This window comes from Camelina sativa, chromosome 16, assembly GCF_000633955.1.
Source record: "Camelina sativa cultivar DH55 chromosome 16, Cs, whole genome shotgun sequence".
Classification (NCBI taxonomy): Eukaryota; Viridiplantae; Streptophyta; class Magnoliopsida; order Brassicales; family Brassicaceae; genus Camelina; species Camelina sativa.
Window position 1 is genome coordinate 24,652,975 of NC_025700.1, and position 12,491 is coordinate 24,665,465.

At 34.3% G+C, this 12,491-nt stretch overlaps 3 protein-coding genes across 3 annotated transcripts in view; all 3 read right to left on the reverse strand.

Moving 5' to 3' along the window:
• On the reverse strand, nucleotides 17-1,879 carry LOC104752258 (serine/threonine-protein kinase At5g01020-like). Its single transcript, XM_010474355.2, has 4 exons — nucleotides 1,355-1,879; nucleotides 833-968; nucleotides 304-440; nucleotides 17-221 (listed from the first exon to the last, which is right to left on the reverse strand). The coding sequence occupies exons 1-4, from the start codon at nucleotides 1,763-1,765 to the stop codon at nucleotides 48-50; spliced, it is 858 nt and encodes a 285-aa protein (XP_010472657.1). The 5' UTR covers nucleotides 1,766-1,879; the 3' UTR covers nucleotides 17-47.
• LOC104752259 (fatty-acid-binding protein 2-like) lies at nucleotides 5,280-8,087 on the reverse strand. The gene is made up of 11 exons (XM_010474356.2): nucleotides 7,923-8,087; nucleotides 7,257-7,661; nucleotides 6,966-7,176; nucleotides 6,744-6,819; nucleotides 6,548-6,650; nucleotides 6,357-6,425; nucleotides 6,202-6,238; nucleotides 6,033-6,107; nucleotides 5,903-5,954; nucleotides 5,742-5,786; nucleotides 5,280-5,655 (listed from the first exon to the last, which is right to left on the reverse strand). Exons 2-11 carry the CDS (start codon nucleotides 7,622-7,624, stop codon nucleotides 5,558-5,560), a joined length of 1,134 nt encoding a protein of 377 aa, XP_010472658.1. The 5' UTR covers nucleotides 7,625-7,661; nucleotides 7,923-8,087; the 3' UTR covers nucleotides 5,280-5,557.
• The window catches only part of LOC104752260 (guanine nucleotide-binding protein alpha-1 subunit), a 4,220-nt gene continuing 270 nt past the window's right edge, over nucleotides 8,542-12,491 (reverse strand). The window contains exons 2-14 of the mRNA XM_010474357.2: nucleotides 11,863-12,053; nucleotides 11,685-11,757; nucleotides 11,406-11,446; nucleotides 11,237-11,326; nucleotides 10,980-11,057; nucleotides 10,768-10,875; nucleotides 10,532-10,633; nucleotides 10,070-10,125; nucleotides 9,439-9,573; nucleotides 9,253-9,346; nucleotides 9,099-9,158; nucleotides 8,932-9,011; nucleotides 8,542-8,824 (exon numbers count right to left, since the gene is read on the reverse strand). Of these exons, the coding sequence (XP_010472659.1) occupies nucleotides 8,647-8,824; nucleotides 8,932-9,011; nucleotides 9,099-9,158; nucleotides 9,253-9,346; nucleotides 9,439-9,573; nucleotides 10,070-10,125; nucleotides 10,532-10,633; nucleotides 10,768-10,875; nucleotides 10,980-11,057; nucleotides 11,237-11,326; nucleotides 11,406-11,446; nucleotides 11,685-11,757; nucleotides 11,863-11,922 (1,155 nt within the window). The 5' untranslated portion in view covers nucleotides 11,923-12,053 and the 3' untranslated portion in view covers nucleotides 8,542-8,646. The remainder of the gene's footprint in view (nucleotides 8,825-8,931; nucleotides 9,012-9,098; nucleotides 9,159-9,252; nucleotides 9,347-9,438; nucleotides 9,574-10,069; nucleotides 10,126-10,531; nucleotides 10,634-10,767; nucleotides 10,876-10,979; nucleotides 11,058-11,236; nucleotides 11,327-11,405; nucleotides 11,447-11,684; nucleotides 11,758-11,862; nucleotides 12,054-12,491) is intronic.

The window sequence follows — 12,491 nt, forward strand, 5'->3', positions numbered from 1 at the left end:
CAAAAAAAAAAAACCCATCAAAACATATCTCAAAGGCGGTTATACCGTTATATGGTAAAAGAGATGATCAATTCCATATAGTCGGGTGATAGATTACCAGTCATGATATATTCGGGCGCGGCATAACCTTGTGTTCCCATCACTCGAGTTGTTACATGTGTATGTTCGCCTTCAGGTCCATCTTTGGCTAGACCAAAGTCTGATAATTTGGCGTTATAGTTCTGTAAAGTCATAAATTACTCGAAATTAGCAATTTGTTGTACTTGTGGATACAAAACTTAAAGATGAAAAAGAAGCACTTACGGAGTCTAACAATATATTTGAGGTTTTGAAGTCTCTGTAGATAACAGGTTTCTCTGCTTCATGGAGAAAAGCTAAACCTTTGGCGGCTCCGAGGGCTATCTTCATTCTTATTCCCCATGCCATAGCTACGCTATTTCCTATCCATATTCAAACATTTTTTAAGTCAATTATTTTACTCATATTAATATTATTAAAGAAGCGATCGCGATAATTTTTTTTTTTTTTCCAAAAAAATTGAAAATTATGCAGCAGTTAACGTGAAGCATGAGGTCTCTTCAAAAAATTTATTGTTATTTGATAATTAAAACGTGAAAATCTTCATGGAATTTTTTTTCTTCTTTTTTTGATAAAGTCTTCATGGAGCTGTTCTATTACGTTTCAAGATGCTATTAACAGAACTATAGAAGGTACTAAAAAGAAATAAACCAACACAAAAACTTGTAACTCGGGGCCGGGTTAGAACAGATGTTTTTTTTTTTGGATGTATGATGATATATATATATATATATAAGTTAAGTAGATGACGTACTTCTAAAGAGCTGGTTCTCCAAGCTACCCCGAGGCATGTACTCATAAACAAGCACTCTTTGCTCCTCTTCATAACAAAATCCAATTAGCTTCACAAGATGTTTATTACTTAGTTGTCCCAAAAATAGTATCTCCGCCTGCAAATATAAAAAAATGATCGTTTAACGTTAATTATTATTATTATTATTATTATTATTATTATTATTATTATTAACAATTATTATTATTATTATTATTATTATTATTATTATTATTATTATATATATATATATATATATATATACACACTAAAACAAAATTTTATGAAAGAAATTTCCACAGAAATCAATTTGGAATCTTGTAAAATTGTCCTATTCATAAAGCTAGAAAAAAAAGAAAAAAAGGAGTAAACTTAAATTCCCTCTATTGTAATTGTATTGCATTAGTTAAACAACAAAGTAAATTAATTGTTTTTTAAAATAGACAAAAAAGTCTTCAACCTAAACACATATTAAAAGAGAGAGAGAGAGAGAGAGAATGTTACCAGCCATTCTCTATGGCCTTGATGGCCATGAAGATCAAGAGCCTTAACAGCAACCGGTTGGGCTTCTAAACCAGGTTTAACCTTATCATCAATAAACCCTTTGTAAACCGGCCCAAACCCTCCTTCGCCTAACATGTTACTTCTGGAGAAATTATGCGTAATCATTCTCAGCTCAGACAACGTGAACAAACGAAGCTTCTGAGATGTAAAGGAGTGAGATAGATCATCCATGACCGACATGGGCGAGCTTGGATCGCTTATGTCTGTTAAAGACAGCCTCTTGAACGCTGGACAAGTTCTTATTTTCATTACAGGCTTCTCCTCTCCTTCGTATTTGCTTGTGTTCTTTGCCTTGTAACACCCCAAGAACAGAGATGTCAATGATGTCTTCTTCTTCTTGATCACTGCCATTTTCTTCTTTCTTTTTGCTTTTTTTTTGGGGCAAAAATGGAGAAAGATGGTCTTTTACTCCTTTTGATGTACCTTTTGTAGAGTGCGTAGGTTTAGAAATTAAGGATGTTTTAGTTAACCTACTTGTCTTTAAAGTCCTGTATTTATAGTAGTTGGTGTGTCTTATTCGTACTGACCGCCCTTCGAATTTTCCCATTTATTTATGTATGATATAAGTAGTTGCTTTTTATATTTGTTGTAATATATATATATATATACTTTATTTTGGGGAATATATACTCTATTTATTTTGTTCTAAGCTCAAAGCTGGTATATTTCTCAGGAAAAACACGATTCATTGTTCTCATAACCTCCCATCACTTTTTTTGGGAAATAATGCAAATTGCATATTTTTATCATAACATTTTTTAAGAATATTAATATCTTCAAGTGAGTGAACGTGTTTTCACAATAATATTGGTTTTAAATTCATTTAATTGTACTTATAAGCTAGACTTCATCTTACAAAAGTCTACGGACTAAATAATTTTGCATTTATTTTGATTGAATTAAAAAGTGTATCTCTACAATCCACTAATACGATCTCTCGTTTCACAAGACTTGGTTTATTTGTATAATACTAGTTTTTTGTTCTAATAATTTAGTTAATTTAAAAAATGGTTAGGTGAATTAAAAAGGTGTCTCTCTACATTCCACTAATTCGATTTCTCGTTTCAGAATGCTTTTAGTTCTCTCTATAGTAGTTTTTGTTATGATAGTTTAAGTAATTTAAAAATACCTGTTATATATTTTCGGCTGGCAAATATAAATTATACACAAAGAATATATGATTCGCCTTGTTGAAAGGAGAATGAGATGATTGGGACATGATTGGATGTCCGTTGACTTTATTTTTTCCATGATTATAATTTAAGAAGTAAAGAGGCCAAACAAACAAATTTGTACCATACATTGATTTTATTACTCTTAACTAAATAAAGGTCGGTTGGTCTTCAGGTACGTAAAATAAATACATAATAGTTCCTGTCGTTAGAATTCAGTATCTGCAGACATTCAGACTATCAGTTTTATGTGCATGCATTGATGCATATTGTTTACAGGTACAAAACACACTCGTAGGTAAATTACATGCGTGTGTGGATTTGTACTAACAATACAACATGTGATTTAGTGCAAGCAAACTCGTAAACCTTTCCTCTAGTTAAACTATTTTTTCCACGTAAGAAAAGTGATCCATAACCATAACTCATTGCAGGAGCTTCGGAAGCAAATTGTTTTATTGAAATTTGAGACAAGCTAATACCGTAAAACAAATTAAATGGGCCGAGTTCAGTTAACCGCTGCGTTTCAAGAATATGGGCCGAGTTCGAGATTGGGCCGTTAAGTCTTAAAATCCAAATGAATATAATAATAACTTCGTTGTGTCATGATCGTCCACAAATCTATCAAAAAGGGAACAAATTAAACAATAATTTTGTGCCATTTTCATTTATGCATTTTTTTTTTGGTATCAAAAAAGATTCTTCATTTATGCATATTGTTATGATGTTCGCCATTTTGTTATAATGTTTCTATAAATCAAATTAAAACCCCATAAAAGAAGTAGAAAATCATAAAACCTCATTTGTTAAATTATGTGATTATCAAAAAGAGAACAAACTAAACGATAATTTTGTGCCATCTTCATTTATGCATTTTCAGTTACCTGTTCTTGAGTTTTGTTTAAGATTTTATGTAATCTACCGCACGATTAAGCTATCGATAACTATAAAACATAAACATTTTACATGCAACTATATATATATATATTTATGTATCTATTAATTTGGCGACATGGATAACCTGAGGATATAAGTGCATTGCATCCGTCTAAAATCATACCAAGGTACTTCAGTATAAAAATAAAGTGAAATTAACAACTAAGTGTAGTTCGTCGTATGCATGAATCTACGTAAAATAATTGGATAGTTTCATTATCGTGGAACTGTCGGGGGAATTGTGACTAATCACTAGCCGCCACATGAATTCATTTTCCGGATTAGACTATTTAGCCTACGTGATAGTTTAAGGCTAGTAAGATTTATTCTGTGAATGTAGCCGTTGAAATATGGTAGACAAGATCGTCCATATAAGATTTTGTTTTGATTTCAAAATTATTTAGTTGGTAAGTTGCGCTTTTGTATTGTTGTTTAGTAGTAGCTTGAAAAAAGATAAAAAAAAAAAAAAAAAAAACAAAACAAAAAATATCAAAGATTATGTTATGATTTGTAGGGACGTTAAACAAGTCTTTAAAACCTTCTAGACGTAGCAAACCGACAGTCGGATATGGATTGGCTCACCGTCCTAGTGAGAAAACGTGAGGTTCATTAAAAGAGATAGGCCCATAGGCCGAGAGTGGACGTGGAGTCCACTAAAAGTTGACCGTCAGAGCGTTAAAAGTGGTATCAGAGCCGAACCCAGACGAGTGTAGAGTCGAGTATGCTCATACTGTCAGAGGTAACAGTTTTGGTGCACAACGAAGACGTTGCAGTCTGTTAGTGTGGTGAATTGTGACACCCGAGTTTGCGGAGAGGTTTGAAAGAATTGATTTGACTACCTATGTCACAAAAATGCAATTATAAAGCTTCCTGGATGGAGCAAAACCGACTGTCAAATATGGATGGCTTTACGGACGTAATGAGAACATGAAACCATTAAAAAAGGTAGGTTTATGGACCGAAAGTAGACGTAGAACCTACCAAAAAGTGGCAGTTGGAACACTACGGAAGTAATGATTACATATGTCGTTTGTGTCTTACCCACCTACGTAATGTTTTGCTTTAGACTTTGAAAGACAATCACGTCAAAACTTACGAGCGTAGTTGAAATTTTAAGTGGAGTTGCGAAATGTAGTATATTATATTGCATTCAATTACTGTATTGAACCTTAATTCCCATTGTTTAGCACATCAAAAATACACATAAATGCTTATCTAAGCTAAAAGTGATATGTGTTAAGTTACTAACTTTCAAAGTCAAGTTATATACTCTTTCTCTCTGTCTGATAAAGATTGATGTTTTGGGATACTTTTTTGTCCCACAAAGATTGATGTTTTGTAAACTTCAAGAAGTAATCATTGAAAATATTTAAAATTTTGAATTGTTGTTGGTTTAAAATTAAATAATATCTCTTTAGTCAAATAAAAAAAATATTTAAACTCAGTAATCATTGTTTTCTTAAAATATGTAAAATCTTCTAAATATCAATTTTTTAGAGACAAGAAATATAATAAAATATTAAATAAAACAATTATGAATTTTTATCTCCAACATTAGCACGCAGTATTAAACTAGTTACTAGATATATGAAATCCAGACCATATATTAGATACGAGATTTGCAGGCTGCTATATCATACCATCACATCGAACATTGTATGTGCTAAGCATACAATTTTCTTTGTTCTTATAAACTAAGATTTAATTTGGCTTATATGGATAGCTTTAGAAGAGACCAAACTCTCTTGTTACACATCTCCGATTTAATTCCTCGATTCTTTATTAAAATGATATTCGCTATTGACCTTTACCAAATACGAACTTTCTTCTTTTCCATCATTCTAACGACAGGACAACAAGAACATACTTTCAGATAATCTAATACAACTTATGCCATTAGTGTTTTACTCCTCCCTCCAAGCTGCTTACAAAGTATTTTGATTCACAACAGTTAAACATGACCGGCGTAGTAAATATACCCAATTGCCTTCTTCTAAAACTCAGAGGCCGTTGGATGTCTAACAGGTAACTGATTTCAACATCTCTTTATGATTCCCACCACTTTCCTACCAATCTCCTCCTTTGTCTGCTCAGACACCGGAACATCTCCAATGTACATACCAAAAAATGCCCCTGCAATGTTTGCAAATCTCAGCCCTTGGACTTGGAATGCAAACAAGAGCATGAAAATAAAATAAAATTTAGAAAAAAGAACTAACTGCAAAGGTCCTTGCTTCGGACAGCTCCAATCAGGTTACCGCCAACTGCAAATGTTTACCATACTCAGGTGACGTATACAATATAAAGTACATAGAGAAGGAAGCTTCATACTGTATACAGAACTCGCAATCAGAGTTTCCCTAGTGTAATAATTACTCACTCTCTGTGATTAGTTGTCCATCTGCTGTTCGTCGAAAGTCTATTATTGTTCCCTGCAAATGAGAAAGCCACTAAAATGAGCCATATTCCTCTACGTGTATGTATAATGTAAAGTGTAAGCCAATTGGTACCGCGGGTATAGGAGTGTCTTGTGTGAAAAATGAACCAAAATCATTCAAGCAATTGAAATCAGTTTTTGGATTTGCCTGAAATAAAAATGGAGAAGCTTACGATATGGCAAAATGTAAGTCACAATGCTTATCAGAGTATAGAATACTTTTGCTTCGGTGTATAATTTACCTTCACCAAACGAGCACGCAGAGATTTCTCAAAAACACTGGAAAAATAGACAAACAGGGAAGATATTATTTTGCAGACAAGATATTATCAGTCAGTGTTATGCGCCTCAAATCATCCACTAGACTAAAATAAAACAAATTTAAATCCTCACTTACTCTCTCACAGTATTGATCTTCAAACCATTGTAGTTAACCACAAGCCTCACACTCATAACAATATCCTCCCTGAAAAACTCAAGTAAAAGACTTTCAGACAAAATGTCGAAATAGAGACACCTCATATTAGAGTTCAGACCAATAAAAAAGTTCTGTCAAGAAGTGATTACTATGAATCAAAGCTATAATACCTAAGAAGGTCTTTGTATAATTCGTCGCATTTATCCAGTTTGCTCGCTGGAACCGAGGCGTACTTTGACCCAAGCTTCTGGCAGACCGAGGAAGGATGAACATCTAATTTCAGAGAAGTTGTAGTTAGAAGCAAAAGATGAAAGATGGTTCAATAAATATTATTAGAAAGAAGATACAAAGCTAGAATGAACTTACAAAAACCAAATGCATATACTTTTAGAGATTTAATTCTGATAACTTTCATTGTCCGAGATCCAGTTGCAACAAGCACCTTAAATTGTGATGAATTCCAAAATGTATCAAATTTTCAAAACTCAAAATCTCTTCTTTGGTAACAACGGTGACCTGATTACTCTAGCATAAAGGTTGTAACAACAAAGAATAACAAGTAACTGAGGAAGAAAAGCTAATGAGCACCTCAGAATTAGAACGTGAAGAATTTTTCTTGAGCAGCATAGGGAATTCGATCCCTGTACGAGGCTCTATCGTTTCATTAGTCCAGTCCAATTTTTGAAAACTCAAACCACTAAATTCCTCATGTCCAACCTGACAAATCCTATTTTGAGTATTCTCCGGAGGTTGAACACCATCATCACTCCCTAGTGGCAGAGCAAGTCCATATGCAGACCTAATACAAAAAAAAAAGCACAATCAGAAAATGCCCCGAAAAGATAGTCTTAAGTAGTGAGCAGTTTCGATAAAACTTACATGACATTGAAAGAAGGTATCAACGCAGCAGCCAAGGAGAGCACAGAACAAGAGTGAAGCCTCTCAGCTTCATTAACGAAGTGGTGAACAATAGTGAATTTAGAAATGTTTCGAAACAAGACAGTCTTTATAACATCTTTTGATCCATAGCTCTTAAGAATCTTGGAAGAATCAAAGCTGTCGTTACAACACTGATGATAGTTGTTGTTACATAGTACTTCCTTTTGCAAGTTGCCATGGGAAAACAAACAAAGCAAAGCTCCTGTAAACTTGGAGATGCAACTAAAAGCTTCAAAGGCAAAGCTTCCTGGTATATGTAATTGCGAAAACAACTCGTGCCGCTTTGGTAAAACCGCATTTGGATCCATATATATCACTAAACCAAAACGTTTTCCAAAGATTTCTCTGCAAGAAAACCATAAAAATCAAAGGTTTTTGCTTAAACAAGAAAAGATCAAAATCAAAACTAAAAAAAATTAAAGCCTAATCAACAACAAACAATCATGAATTATAACTAAAAGGGTTCTTCTGTAACGTAGCCAATCTCGTGATGGTGTTTAGATATTGGTATATCAATCAAATCAACACAAGACGCGGATGAATATATCAAGAATCATCATCGTTCCAAGAATGTTGTAAAAGGCGAGTGATTTACATACAACATACCAAGATTGCACCGGAACACGGAAACGGAGAATCAATCAATAAAGTTTTTTTTAATTTTTTTTGTCTGTGTGTTATGTTTTGGGATCTCTATTGACGGAAGGAATGGAATATTCTTTGGCTTAAGAACACAAACGACGGCGAAGTATGAATGAAATGATGCTTCAATTTCAGGGTTCTTCGGTGCAATTATTTTAAATTTAAAATTAAAAACTAAAAACGTTCGCTGTTCTGAAATCACGGTGGAGCCCATATGTTTTAACTATATTTCAGTTTTGACATCGTTTATAATATATATGTTCAGTTTCACCCCCCTATACTTTTTATTATGAGTATCAGTTTTTTAATGTGCCATTTTTTTCTTGTTGGGAAGTTCCGACACTAATGGTTGATGACCGACTCAACCGCGAAACGCTCTTTGTATTGTGGCCACACTGCCTATCGTCAAATGTTCAAAATTCAAATAAAGCATGACTCTCTTGGAGATGGGTTGTGCTGTGCACCCATATTGAGAAACAAGAATGTTAACCAAAAACATTGAGGATACTAGAAGAAATAGTTGGAGCCATCGAGAAACATCCAATTTCGAATCGGCAAGTTTTTTTTTTTTTTTTTTTTTTTTTTTNCAGATGAATTACACATGTCGTCATTTCAGGTTTTGAATTTTTTCTTATATAAAAAAAGGAGAGGTAATTTACTTGAGAGTTATATGGTAATAATAATAAGGTCATAAAAGGCCAGCCTCCAATAGATTTCTCCTTCTTAGCGTCTCATCTACAAGCTTGAACGTTTTCTTTACAAGCTTCTGGTCCAAAGCCGTCGTCCTGTAGATTTTGAATACCCTGTCCACTCTATCCGGCGCCGTGTTCTGGTAATATAATTCCTCAAACTTCTTCTTCACAAACCTTTTTTTTATTTCATCCAAGTCCCAAAAAACAAATGTAAAAATTCACAAGGTCAAAATTACCAGTAACAATTTAGTATATATCAGTAGTTTGGGGGACGAGCTTACTCGTATGCATGCTCGATCTCTTGTTTCCCACTTGAAACTGGTTGGTAATCTCTGAACCACTCGCAAACGTTCAACGGAACCTATGCACATGGAATAAAGAAAGTTTTATTAAACCACAAGACTTGCTTGCCTATATCTAAACAAATAAACTATGCTTCAGTTCTTACGTCAAGAACCTTCTTCTCAAATATGTCAAACTTGTTCAAGAACAGCATGAAGGATGTTTTCTGCGTAAGAGAACCAAATTTTTTGTAAACCACCAATCTCAAGAGTCTCTCTTTAACGTTTAAACCGAAAGGATATAAAGAAAACAACAAAAACCTCGAAACAGGGCTGTTTCAGAACCCAGTCGAATAATTCCTTGGTCTCCATCATCCTGTTTTTCTGCTCGTCCTCAAAGAGCGTTTGGTCGTACCTATGATCAATACTCTCGGTTGTGATATATGATTATATGTGAACAGCAGCACAAGGATACCTTATAATTTATAATAAAATGAGCGAGCTTACTCGCTGATGGCAGCACAAAATATCACAGCAGTTACACCTTCAAACAGATGAATCCATTTCCTCCTCTCATTTCTCTGTCCACCCACGTCAAATAACCGGTAGACTTCACCACTTTTCTTATTCTCTCCCACAGGGCTGCAAAAAATCAAGCTTTTACTACTCATATACCATCATAGGTGAATCCGTCTTAGGTAAAGGAGTCTTGTAAGTACATTCACGTCGACAACAAATTTGATACTGGTCTGGAAGTCGTAGGATTCTTTTAGTACATAAAAGAAATGACAATCATAGGATCCAAACCAGAACAGTTTTATTCAATTTACACATCACAAAGACTCTTTATTAACGAGAGAATCTACACTCCAATTTACAATGCGAGCAAATCTAGAATCCTACCATGCTTTTACACTGTTAGCTCGCTAACTAATTGCGGGATGACTTTGTTCCTAAGCTGTCACACAGCTACAGTTGACAACAAACCGCCTAGACTAATTATAAAGCTTGTGCACCAGACTAAAACCTTAGGACATATCAAACAATTTCTCATCCTATTAACAAAGCCTGTGACCTGACTTGCATAAAAAATGCCCTATTAAACAGGCAGAAAGGTAAAATACAAAGTAGTTGGCACCTGAACTGTATTTCCACGACACCAGTTGTACGAACTCTTGCATAGAGAATGTCCTCCTGAAACACCAACATAGAAAAATATGCAACAATGAGGACACATTACGGAAGACGCATGCATGTCACAGAAAATGCAGATGACCCTAGTCTCTAAAATTTGCCGGCACCCAAGAAGAAGATATGTGTTGTTTGGAAGCTCTTAAAACTGCACCAATGAGGACACATTACGGAAGACACATGGTCACAGAAAATGCAGATTGACCCTAGAAGATGTGTTGTTTGGAAGCTCTTAAAACTATTCTATATATATATATATATATAGAATAGGATTAACTAGGCTATGAAAAGCAAAAAGCTACTGTTTGTTGATGAATTGATCCCGCGAGGCTGATCCAATGAATTCAACTCAGCCAGCTTATGTCACTACTTCCAATGTTTTCAACAAATAGTGATACTTAGGCTGTACCTTTGTTGGAATATAATTTATATCTGATAGTCTCTTCAAGTTCTCCATCAGATATTTCGTACAATCAGGAACTTGAATTTCATTACCACGAGAACATGTTTCCTACAAAATGAAAAATCTAGACATTCACATAAAAGTGCATACCAGGATAGAAGAATTGAAATCATGTATTCAACTTGGAGTGCAAGTTGCACTGTGCAACAGTAAAGAAAATGTGCAGTCACAGACAAACACACCTGGATTGCAGGATCCTTCCATAGTGTTTCTATTCCCTCAGCGAGGTCCTTGGTAAGACGTGGATAGTCTAACCTACCACCAATCTCAGATAGCTTCTCCCCAATTTCCTGATATTAGGATAATAAGTCGAAAACCATAAGATAATGTACTTTACAATTCGCAAAACTCTAACAAAAGACAGCTCAAGTGACCTAGAAATATAACCACTTACCATACTTTCAGAGGATAACATATATTTTGCAGAATCTGTTTCATTTTGACCAAACTCCTTTGTTCCATCATGCAATAACTGTTCAACAATATAGAGTAGCTGATAAGCTACATGTACAACATACTAAGATCAACACATGACCAAAAAATGAATTAATAAAATAGAACTGCTTCTCTAAAAAAATTTAATCGAAAGAACTCGAAAACACCACCAATTAAAAGCATAAACCCAACAAAGCCATTTCAAATATTGCATACTTTTATAGTCTGGTAGACATTGGCATGGATCACTGGAACATAGCTTTTTAGTTCCCCTTCATCAAATCCCGTTTGAAAGAGGAGTTTTATCTGCAAATGTAGTAAGTTCTATTAACACAATTCATAAATAGATTTCAAGCAATAGACTACAACCAATTTTCCTTGTGACTTGCCTGCTTAAAAATTGAGATTTTCCAGATTCTCCAGCACCTTTACAGCAAGATCAGTCAAGAAATTAGTGTAAACTCCCAAGTTAACAAAATACAGAAGGCGCAAAACTTCAGAAAAGTAGATATAAAGAAAAAGGTTTACACACAGCAAGAAAGTCTATTAGTCTAATGCAACAGCAGATCACTCTTCAAGTAGTTAACAAAATTTTACTATATCTACATTGTTTCTATCCGCTAATAGATTGTCCTTGATTGTATATTAGCAAGAGATCACATACCAAGTAGCAGAAGCTTCCGAATATGCTTTTCAGCCTTTGCTTCTTGCTGTATCCGTCTTTCGATCTCAGCAGCCTGTAGATTAAAACAAACCATGTGAACACTTGAATTATCAGAACTAATGCTCACATACATAGAATCAAATAGTGTTTACAAGAGCCTAGAGCTACTGATGTGAACCTGTGTATCCTCTTCAGTATCTTCAGTATGATGTCGACTTCTGCTGCAGAGTAAGCCCATGATTGTTTCTATATCCCCACAGGTATAGCCGCATGAAAGTCGAAAAACAAATATAAAGGCCCACAGCTAACAACAAAAATCTTGAGCTTTCCAGCTACAGTTGCCTCTCATAAGCAGAACAATGCTCACACCTAGTAATGAAACCATCCAGGAAAATACACTTATAAATCCTTCAACATTCATGAATTCATGATCATACATAAAGTTTCACAAACCAAAATGTTCAAAGAATGCAAGTCTCGAAAAGAAAAAAAGCACAAAACTTTACAATTTATTGGATTAGTACCTTTGAAATGAAACAAGTTCAGTAGCATACACCAATAACAAAATTCGGAACTAGCTAACTGTGAGAAAGCAAATCAAGTCACACTTCCACTACTATAATCAGATCCAAAAAAATTTCTCAACAACGACGAACTGATCTACAAACAAAACCCTAATCTTGGAAGAAACCAAAAAAAAAAACAATTCGAAACGAAATACAAAATAATTATAAAACAAAAAAAAACAGAACCAGGAGGACGAGGATAAGATCTGAGTAATAAAAGAAAAAAACAAAACTTTTACAA